At 33.0% G+C, this 10,372-nt stretch overlaps 1 protein-coding gene across 2 annotated transcripts; it reads left to right on the plus strand.

Annotated features, from left to right (window-relative positions):
• Positions 1–3,357: 3,357 nt before the first annotated feature.
• Positions 3,358–7,865, plus strand: LOC7457375 (uncharacterized protein At5g41620). 2 transcript variants are annotated; one of them, XM_024594192.2, is made up of 5 exons: positions 3,887–4,020; positions 4,477–4,613; positions 4,766–4,929; positions 5,222–5,347; positions 6,090–7,865. In XM_024594192.2, exons 3-5 carry the CDS (start codon positions 4,876–4,878, stop codon positions 7,572–7,574), a joined length of 1,665 nt encoding a protein of 554 aa, XP_024449960.1. In that variant the 5' UTR covers positions 3,887–4,020; positions 4,477–4,613; positions 4,766–4,875; the 3' UTR covers positions 7,575–7,865. The 2 variants fall into 2 exon arrangements, with proteins under 2 accessions (XP_002301390.1, XP_024449960.1); XM_002301354.4 differs by lacking the exons at positions 4,477–4,613; positions 4,766–4,929 and having other exon boundaries at positions 3,358–4,020.
• Positions 7,866–10,372: the final 2,507 nt, after the last annotated feature.

A 10,372-nucleotide genomic window follows, 5' to 3' on the forward strand; every position in this document is an offset into this window, starting at 1 on the left:
ATCCATCAATTATGTTTTAAGAAAAATTTCCAACAAAGATCCAAACTAATATTTTAGATCTAATTAATACGATAAATCATGTTACTAATTTTACAAGTCATAAAAAAATACAAATTTAACTTTTGACTATCTCTTGAAAGAATTATGTCATAATGTTTGGTATTGTGGTAGCGGTTGTTTTTTAAAATGATTTTCGCTTAGAAATACTTTAAAATAATATATTTTTTTATTTTTTAAAAATTTATTTTTGATATTAGTATATTAAAATGATAAAAAAATAATTTTAAATAATTCTTTTTAAAGTTTTTGCAAAACAATGTTTCTACCGCGTTCTCCAATAATATCTTAATGCGACACGAATTCATTTCCACAGTTGATCAAGCAAGCTCCAATAAGATAATGGTGGGCACGCATTTGTGTCGTCAAATTTGCATGACAATCATCGTTTCCTTTATGAAATCTATGAATTTTCCTCCTCTACCTTTTACAAAACATAAAAAACTCAACGTCCTGAATTTCAAATTTGACCATAAACTGTTTCTTGAAATATGCAAACGTGGCAGCTTAGTTAAGAGCATAATTGAGCAAAGTACATCCTTAAAAGAAACAACAAAACAAAAGGTTCGTAACACCAGCACGAGAGGGCAATGGACCACAGGTTGGTCATGTCTCTGACAGGCTCTTCGATGGACAATTTGCACAAATTTTTCTTCACCCGTGGGCCTGTGGCTCAGTCCTAAATGGGTCTACATCGGTGAGATATGCCATGGCACCAAAAAGCAGCCACCCGTGTTGATTTTCCTCGTCCTAGGGTCCTAACTAGGCTCGGCACCAAAGGTGTCTTGTGTGTCACACTGTCCCATGAACCGCATGGTTAAATGCTTTAGCTGAATGCTCTTCCAACCTTGCTCCGAGAGAAGGATTTAGGCATCATTACCCTACTGATTTTATTCCTACGTTTCTGTCATAGCATCTCTAGGTTCAAAAGAAACTTACTTCATTCACTTCGCCTATAACTAAAATAATAATTTTATAAAACTTGTAAAGTTAATTTTGAGAATTAAGAGGGTTATTTGCAGGGTAGTAGTTATTTTTTAAATAATATTTTATACTGAAATGCATGTTAATGATTTTTTTTATTTTTTAAAAATTATTTTTGACATAAGCACATCAAAACAATCCAAAACGTACAAATCATATTAAATTTTAGCAAAAAAAAATTTAAAATTTTTTTGGAACGCAGTTTGCACCGCGTTCTCAAACCCATTCTAAAAATAAAAAAAATATATATTTTATTTCAAAATAAAACTTGCATCTTCATATAAATTTTTGTTTTCTTTTATATAAATAAAAGAATAATTATTTATTTTAATAACTTTTCTAAATATTTAGATCAAATTTAATATTTTAAAAACATATCAGATCTTATCTAATAACAAATCTAATATTTCAGATCTAATATAATAACCAATAACATTTTTAATGATTTAGCTTTTTTTTAATACAAAAGAAGGTTAGAATTCGAAAATTCTCGAGGAAGAGATACATAGATGCAAGATGAACTATAAGTTTATTGGCTCCAGCGAGTTGGGTAAAAGAAAGGTAATGCCTTTCAATTCTAGTCGTAGAGGCTTCGCAAAAATTAAACTGCTGGCCTGGCAGAGCACACATCTACATCCAGGATGTGTAGCCTGGCGAGACAAATCGCAAAAAATAGGGAAGTAAAGGTGGCCTTGACACCAGAAATGCCGACAACGAGCAAGTAGTAGATGTAGAATCAGTACTCTTTCACACTAATTAGTAGAGGACCCAACAAAAATCTTGGCAAGAAAAAGAGAAGCTTTCAAAATGGTTTGATAATTTGGATCATGTCAATAGTGTTCTAACGTGATAAGTTTTACTTTGCAGGCCTAATTGTGCAAAAATGCCTCTAGCTTGTCATTATCTCTTTTTTGACTTTGAGAGACTTCATGATTAAAAAAAGTGTGCATAGGTAGATTTTAAGAATGATAAAAATTGTTTTTTGAAGTATTTTTTATTTAAAAATATATAAAAATAATATATATATATATATATTAAATTTATTTTTAATATTAATATATTAAAATGATCTAAAAATATTAAAAATAATTAATTTAAAGTTAAAAAATTTAAAAACATAGTAGAATCATAATACCAAATATAACATAAATCGTATAGAAGATGGAATAGAAGCAAGGGACTATCCATTGTTCAAAATCATTTTGAAATAAATAGCTTCTTCCTGTTTTCAGATTAGGTTGCTTTTAACTCAGGGAATATTTTTTAAAAAAAAACAAAACTAAGAAAATATAAAGTTATAGCCCGTTTAAAAGTGTAGTTGCGATTGCTTTTAAAAGTACTTTTCATTTAAAAATGTATCAAAATGATATCTTTTTATTTTTTAAAAATTATTTTTGATATCAACGCATCAAAATAATCTGAAAACACTAAAAAAATATTAATTTAAAATAAAAAAATAAAAAAAAATTAACTTTTTTTTTTAAATCCTTTTAAAACACAAAAATAAAACAAGATTTTAAAAGAGAGAGAAGTTGCTTCAACCATGTCAATCATCTAATGTTACTGATGAAAATGATCGTAGCTAATAAGTCAAAGTCTGCACACAGATTTACTTCTTAAAAAGTAGGTGCCTTTTCACTATTGGTCATCCTAGATTACACAACTCTTGGATTATCATGGCGCCACCTTATCATTTTAGGAAAATACTGTCTTAACCACAATGTGTTGTGAGTTTCTTTATTTATTTATTTTTTTTTAAAATTCAATCTTCATGTCTTTGTTAATTCTATTTTCTAGTTTCACTTAAAAGTAGAGAAATTAGTGAAAAATCTAACTCTAATAAGAATTTGAACCCTAATGTTAATATATCCTCAAAAACCATGGTTGAGCTTTGCCCACTTTATAATATGTTATAGTGTGATTTTTAAAATATTTTTAATCAAAAATATAATAAAATTAATATTTTTTATATTAACACTAAACTATAAAAAAATATTAATTTAATATATTTTTAAATAAAATTTTTTTAAAAAAATATACAGAAGTTAGTATACTCAACATGAGAAATTCATATCATTTTCTTTTACCCTTAGAGTTGTATTAAAAAAGGTTAAACATGTGTTTAATATTATGGTCCAAAAAGCTTTTTAAAATGTATTTTAATAAAAAGAATTTTTTTAAAATAATACTTTTTAGTTTTTTAATTGAAGTACATCTAAATTATAAAAAAGCATTATAAAAAATTATTTCAATATTCTTTTAATAAAAAACTAATTTAAAAAGCATCCATTCCACCTCAACCTAAGGTTGGCTAGAGAACAGGGGCAAAGGGCAATAAATTAACAGGGGAAAACCAGAGCCCAGAAATAAGGTTAAAAAACTTCAGTCAGACACTGAACACAAAACTTGAAGCATGAGGAGATGCAACCAGCACCTCTAGCTAAAAGTCACGGTAGGACAGGAGAGAAACACGCATACAGAGACCGAACTTCACTCAAGCTAAAACAGCAGACCAGGCTAGATGAGTGAAACAGAGAAGAACCCAAAGTTAGGAACTTGAAGCGAAACATGGAAAGAAAAGATAAAGGTTTGGACGTGGAGAGACAAGGGAAAGGCGAAAAGAAAGAAGGAGAAATATTGATGGGTAAAAGAGAGTTGAAAGGAGGGATGCTAATGCAGGTAGGGAAAAGAGGAGGCCCAACCACTCCATCACCCACTTGGAGACTTGAGTTCTCTTCTTCTCCAAATGATAGCAACAACAACCCCATTCAAGAATTTCTTAACACTACCACTGCTGTCTCTGCTAGAAAGCTCTGTGCCAATTTTTGGGAGATTCAACCCCAAGTTCACCATTCTGTGCCTAAAATGAACAAGAATCATGGTCATAGAAGAGCACACCCTAGCCACCAGTATAAAGACAAGAAGGCCTTTGAGCCACGTACTCATTTAGTTGATCCTCTTAATAGCCCCCCCGATCAGGTTTAACTATCTCTTGGCATTTCTTTATCGTTTTTAATTTTGATGGAGTTTATGACTAGGTAGGAAAGAAATGGGGTTTTCGATTATAATTTTGTTTTGTGATTGGCTGGTTCTCGAGCTGTGTTTTTCTTTTTTGTCACTACCGACTTCAATTGATTTTTGGTGGCTTCTTCTTGTTAGGTGGCTGGGGGGTTTTGCTTGTTTGTCTTGTGCTTTGCTTGGTCTGTTTTCTTGATCTTTTAGTTGTATATATTATTGACATTTAGCTGAGAGGAACTGTCAATTAATGCAGAAAGTTTTATCCTTTTCTTAGAATTATTTAGAGGCTGATGGTTTGGGTGCTTATTTTATTTATTTATTTTTCTGTTGCCTTTGTTACTTGCAGAATGCCTTTTCTAATAACATATTTTAATTGCTTTATCTCATGTTTTCTACTCTTGTGCTGGTGGTCCATAGGCAGCTTTGTTCCATGCATGCTCTCGTTTTGCAGTTCATGTTTGAGTTGAAAGGTTTCTTCTTTGTGGTCTTCAGTTTCCTAAATTCATCTTCTGGACTCCAAATTGAGTTTCTGTAGCTTCAACATTTACTTATAGGTAATACAATTATAATAAAAAAAAAAAACATGCATCCTCCTAATTTTACCGGGATTTTCTCCAGATTATTTAATTTGGCTCTGATTGTTGATGTCCTGGTGGTTTTCTTTACTATTGTTATTTTTTGTTCCTTCTGTTGGTTTTGCTATCAGTTGTTGCCTAGAACCAGATCTCGTTCTTCATTGAGTACAAAATTGCTGGCTACCTGCTTTGGTAGTCTTAACATAAGGGGTGCCCATACGCAACAATCTGTTCCGTTGTTATGTGGCTGGAAGTGAAGTGTCTACCTTCTTCTGGTGACATAACAAATGTTCGAGTAATAAGCTATCTCTGTTTCTTGTTTTGGAAGAACAACCTCATTAAATGTACTTTACCATTGATGCTCTTAGTTTGTTTTCTTGGAGTGAAATCCCTACGTCCACTGGATGAGCAAGAATACATTGGAGTTCCTGTTTAACTTAGGAATTGTAATCATTATGTAGTGGACTATTTTTTTCTTTCAGGAAGCTAGGCATTTGCACACTGTAAACTGACCCTTACTCTAATGATAAAGTAGCTTTGAGTATTATTATTTTCACAAAGTAACTAATCCTAGCTAATATTTCCAGCCAGCAAGGGCAAGTCGCTTGAGGAAACAGGCCGCATCATTGATGCAACACCATCGACCAACTGCAAGAGATGGTAATGCTCTAAAGCCTACTATATCACCTGCAAGTTGTGATAGCTCAATGGAGGTAAATAAATGTTCTCCTCCCTATATCCCTCTGCAATTTTCGTTTTGATTTTGTGCATATAGGAAATTATAAAAGAAAACAAAATAGAGGCAATTAGGTGTCCCATGACTTTTTGCAATATCAGCAATCCATGGAAGTTCAAAGGTAACTTCTAGTACATAGTTTCCCTCTTTACTTATCATGGAGTAACAGTGGGAATCTTGATTTGGAAATTGTCTCTTGTGTTAGATATAGACTTATGAGATGAACTTGGATGCCTCTAGTGATAGTCCCTTTGCAATCATCAATTAGACGACTATGATATTGCTACATAAAAAACACAGTTTCAAGTAAAACTTAAACGGATCCAATTATGTAATTCCTGTATTTTGAAAATTTGGTCTCCAGAGAAGTTTCATGTGCAACAAAAAGGATCTGATTATCATTCATGTTCAGATAAAACTTGAGACTACAAACTGCTTTTTTTGTCATCTCAATTCATAAACAGAAGAAAGTCAAGGACCCAAACTAAAGTTGTCATATTAAAGTGGAAAATGATGAACTAGGCGTTTTATAATGTTAATGGTTCTCATTTAAGTTAGCATGCTGCTGATAAGGACACTGCGAATGTTATATTAGTTGATCTCCTCAAGAAGTTCCTTATCATAACCGTTTCTTTTATTGTCATTGTGATTCCCCAAATTATCTGTTTGTTTTCTCTTTGTATTTCTTCTACAAATTCAGGAGTGGCTCTTTTCCGCAGGTGGCACCTTATAATCCTGCAGTTACCCCTAGTAGTTCTTCAGATTTTAAGGGCAGGATGGGAGAGTCAAGTTATAGTCTTAAGACGTCAACAGAATTGCTGAAGGTGCTGAATCGGATCTGGAGTCTTGAAGAGCAGCAAGCATCCAATATGTCGTCGTTAAGAGCTTTAAAAATGGAACTGGATCATTCTCAGTCACAAATAAAAGAGTTGCTCAAAGAGAAGCAAGCAGATAGGCAAGAAATGGACAACTTAATGAAGCAACTTGCAGAAGATAAAGTTGTCAGGAAGAACAAGGAGCAAGACCGAATCAAATATGCTGTTCAGTCAGTGCAAGAAGAGCTGGAAGATGAAAAGAAGTTAAGGAAGCACTCAGAGAGCCTCCACCGGAAGCTGGCCCGAGAGCTTTCTGAGGTAAAATACTCTTTCTCTAATGCTTTAAAAGAGCTCGAGAGAGAAAGGAAAGCCTGTTTTTTGTTGGAAAATTTGTGTGATGAGTTTGCCAAGGGAATAAGAGATTATGAGCAAGAGGTGCGGTCCCTTAGGCACAAATCTGACATGGATAGTGTAGGTAGGGAAAAACCTGACCGGTTGGTTCTCCATATTTCAGAAGCATGGCTTGATGAACGGATGCAAATGAAACTAGCAGAAGCTGAAAGTGATCCTGTTGACAAGAATACAATTGTTGATAAATTAGGTCTGGATATTGAAACCTTTCTTCAAGCTAGACTCTCCAATGAATTGAAGAAAGACAGTAGCTTTGCAAAGGAGGGAATAAAGAATTGCTCGCGGCGGGAATCATTTCCGTTGAATGACAATGCAAGCGCACCTCAAGCTGCAGCTGATGAAGATTCTACTGACAGTGATTCACATTGTTTTGAACCAAACAAGAGCGCAAGCAAAAGACAAACCACATGCAACTCCAAACAAGTAGATAATGCTTCAGAAATTCATCTTGAGAAGATATTGTTCTCAAATTCTAAGAAGAGAATGGCTGGATCGGGGGAAAATACTAAGGTTCATAACCCAGTCAATTTCCAGGTGCAGTTTGAAGAACACGTGGCTGGAAGCAAAACCCGATTTCCAGATAGAGGGCAGAATGAATTTAGAGGAGAGAGCCAAGGTTTATCCAGTATCTATGAAACTAAACAAGATGGTCAACATGAAAGGAAAAGTAAACAGATGGGGGCCCATGGATTGAACTCTAATTATATGATTGATACCCTAACAAGACACCACTCCTTGTCATCTGAGGGTGATAAAATTCATCCCGTCAGTGATTTCAAGGAAGATGCTTGCGCTCAGCCTGTATTTGTAGGTCATGCTAGTCCAGTGCAACAATGGATGTCAAAGTTGAAATCCCCAGAATTTGAGAAGTCTGAGTCTTCCTTAAAAGTGACCAGGGTCTTGAAGGAAAATACACTGAAGGCGAAGCTACTTGAAGCAAGATTGGAGGGCCAGAAATCTTGCTTTAAGAGCTTCTAAAACTATCATTTAGGTTGATAGGGGAAGGTGGATATGCCTGGAGGAAGAATCTTCTCCATTAGAAACTTCTGCACGAAAGTGGTGTCCAAGATCTTCCGTGTTGCCTATTTTGTTGTGCGACATCCAGAATAAATGGTACGTCTATTATATTTCCTTTCCACTTGTAAATTTTGGAATTATATTTGTAGATGGGAAGTGTACGTGTTCTTGGGTGATCACAGAATTTAACCCTACGTAAACCTGAAAGTCGTCCCTAAAGCTTATATGGCCAAATTGTTTTTCGAATTACAAGTCGTGTACATTTTTAAGCATTTTGATCCCGAGTAGAGTGGGGGGTTCGCGCACAAGAGCGCGCAAGCTCATGCGGCCTTTTTAAATATTACTACGAAAAAAACGGGGTTTTACCGGATTGAATTCTTTTTTGCTTTTTTTTTTTTTTTTTGATTTAAAATTATTTTTTATAATTTATTTTAGTTTGTTTTTTACGAGTTCCTGCAGTCTTAAATAAAAATAATTTTAAAAAAATAAAGTTAAACCAATGGAATCCTTGATCAAGATTATGGGTTTGATGGTTGAAACAGTGAAATCCTGGTTGATTTAATATGTTACCGTTTTGATATTAAAAATATATGTCATCTTGAATTTTTTTCAAGCTAAACTATGCTTGCTATATGTTGTTTGGCTAAACTATGCTTGTTATATGTTGTTTGGATTATTTTTAAACCCGTCATGTTAACTAGGTTATCGAGGCAATTTTATGCAGGTTAGTTTTAGATTTTTAAATACATACTAGGCAATGAATTTGATCAAGAGGTTTCCTTTTATTTTTCTGTTTTTTTTTTAAATAATCTTAATAAATTTGTTTTTATTGAATTGTTTTTTAATTTTATCTTTTAATATTTGGTTAATTTAAAATTTATCTTCATAATTTGTTTCAATTTGCATTTAATAAACTTATCATAAATATCTTGATGTTTGATTAGTGTTTAATTTTGTGAGTGTTTTTATTATCGTATCATTGAGTGAAAAAAAATTAAAAATAAAAAATCAAAGTTGTTAAATTTGGTGAAATTCATAATCAGGGTTAAGCTGAAAGCTCGGGTTGATTTAATATGATATTGTTTTAACATTAAAATAAAAAACATCATTTTTTTTGTTTTTAAAGTTAAACTATGTTTTTTACATATCATTTGTGTGTTTTGGACTTATGAAGTCGATCGGGTCATATTAAAGCAATTTTTATCTGAATTAATTTTACACTTGAATTAGACAAGAAATAAAATCAATCAGATTTATTAAATCAGTTTTAATAATAATATCAAATAATTTTATATAATTTAAATTTTTTGAAACATTTCAAATATTTTTTTATCTTGCCCGCAACTTAACGATTCTACATAAGGTGGTAAATATCACATTACTGATGCCTACCGGATTGAGCTGAATCTGAGGATGGATACCTGCGCAAACTACTGTTCATTTTAACTTTAAAAAACTAGCTGCCTTGTTTCTATTGCAATTATAACAAGTTTCTCGGCCTCGTAATCTCACTGTTATTAAACCCGGTCTGGCCCGGCGGGTCGACCCGGGACCCGGTCGACCCGGTGGCTGGACCGGTCCGGGTTTAACAAAAGACCGGCTGTGGCAACAGCCCGGCCAAACCCGGGCGACCCGGTGGGTTGACCCGGGACCCGGGCGAACCCGGACGAGACCCGGTTTTGGTTTTTTTTTTTTTTTTCAAATGTGGGATTTGAAACACATTAGTATATATACTCTATGTTCCCAAGAAAAAAGTCATGTTTTTTCAATGTGGGATAAAAAACCTTTTGGTTTAAATACTTCAACTTAAAAAGATAACATAGTATTTTTTCAATGTGGAGTTTGAAGCCCTTTCATATATATACACTATATTCCCATGAAAAAAACCATGTCTTTTCAATGTGGGATAAAAAACCTTTTGGTTTAAATACTTCAACTTAAAAGGATAACATAGTATCTTTTCAATGTGAGGTTTGAAGCCCTTTCATATATATACACTATGTTCCCATGAAAAAAACCATGTTTTTTCAATGTGGGATAAAAAACCTTTTGGTTTAAATACTTCAACTTAAAAGGATAACATAGTATCTTTTCAATGTGGGATTTGAAGCCCTTTCATATATATACTCCATGTTCCCATGAAAAAAGTTATGTTTTTTCAATGTGGGATAAAAAACCTTTTGGTTTAAATACTTCAACTTAAAAGGATAACATAGTATCTTTTCAATGTGGGATTTGAAGCCCTTTCATATATATACTCCATGTTCCCATGAAAAAAGTTATGTTTTTTCAATGTGGGATAAAAAACCTTTTGGTTTAAATACTTCAACTTAAAAGGATAACATAGTATCTTTTCAATGTGGGATTTGAAGCCCTTTCATATATATACTCCATGTTCCCATGAAAAAAGTTATGTTTTTTCAATGTGGGATTCGAAACTCATTAGTATATATACTCTATGTTTCCAAGGAAAAAGTTATGTTTTTTCAATGTGGGATAAAAAACTTTTTTAGTTTAAATACTTTAACTTAAAAGCTTAACATAATATCTTTTTAATGTGGGATAAAAAATTTTTTAAAATATTCTTTTAAACTTCATAATATGTATAATCTATATTTACATGGATTTTTTCATATGAAATATTAAAACTTTATTTTTTTTTAATTTTTCTGGGTTAATCCGGGTTGACCCGAGTTGACCCGGGTTGACCCCTGAAACCCGGGACCCGACCCCTTGGCCGGGTCAACCCCCGGGCCGGG

The sequence above is a fragment of the Populus trichocarpa genome, chromosome 2, assembly GCF_000002775.5.
Source record: "Populus trichocarpa isolate Nisqually-1 chromosome 2, P.trichocarpa_v4.1, whole genome shotgun sequence".
Classification (NCBI taxonomy): domain Eukaryota; kingdom Viridiplantae; phylum Streptophyta; class Magnoliopsida; order Malpighiales; family Salicaceae; genus Populus; species Populus trichocarpa.

What these genes read in the sequence shown, in the direction of transcription:
- LOC7457375 (XM_002301354.4), top strand. Translation starts at nt 3,610, where the DNA reads ATGGAAAGAAAAGATAAAGGTTTGGACGTGGAGAGACAAGGGAAAGGC. An exon ending in TTAATAGCCCCCCCGATCAG is followed by an intron (nt 4,021 to 5,221) that starts GTTTAACTATCT and finishes TAATATTTCCAG; the next exon opens with CCAGCAAGGGCAAGTCGCTT. An exon ending in GTTGTGATAGCTCAATGGAG is followed by an intron (nt 5,348 to 6,089) that starts GTAAATAAATGT and finishes TCTTTTCCGCAG; the next exon opens with GTGGCACCTTATAATCCTGC.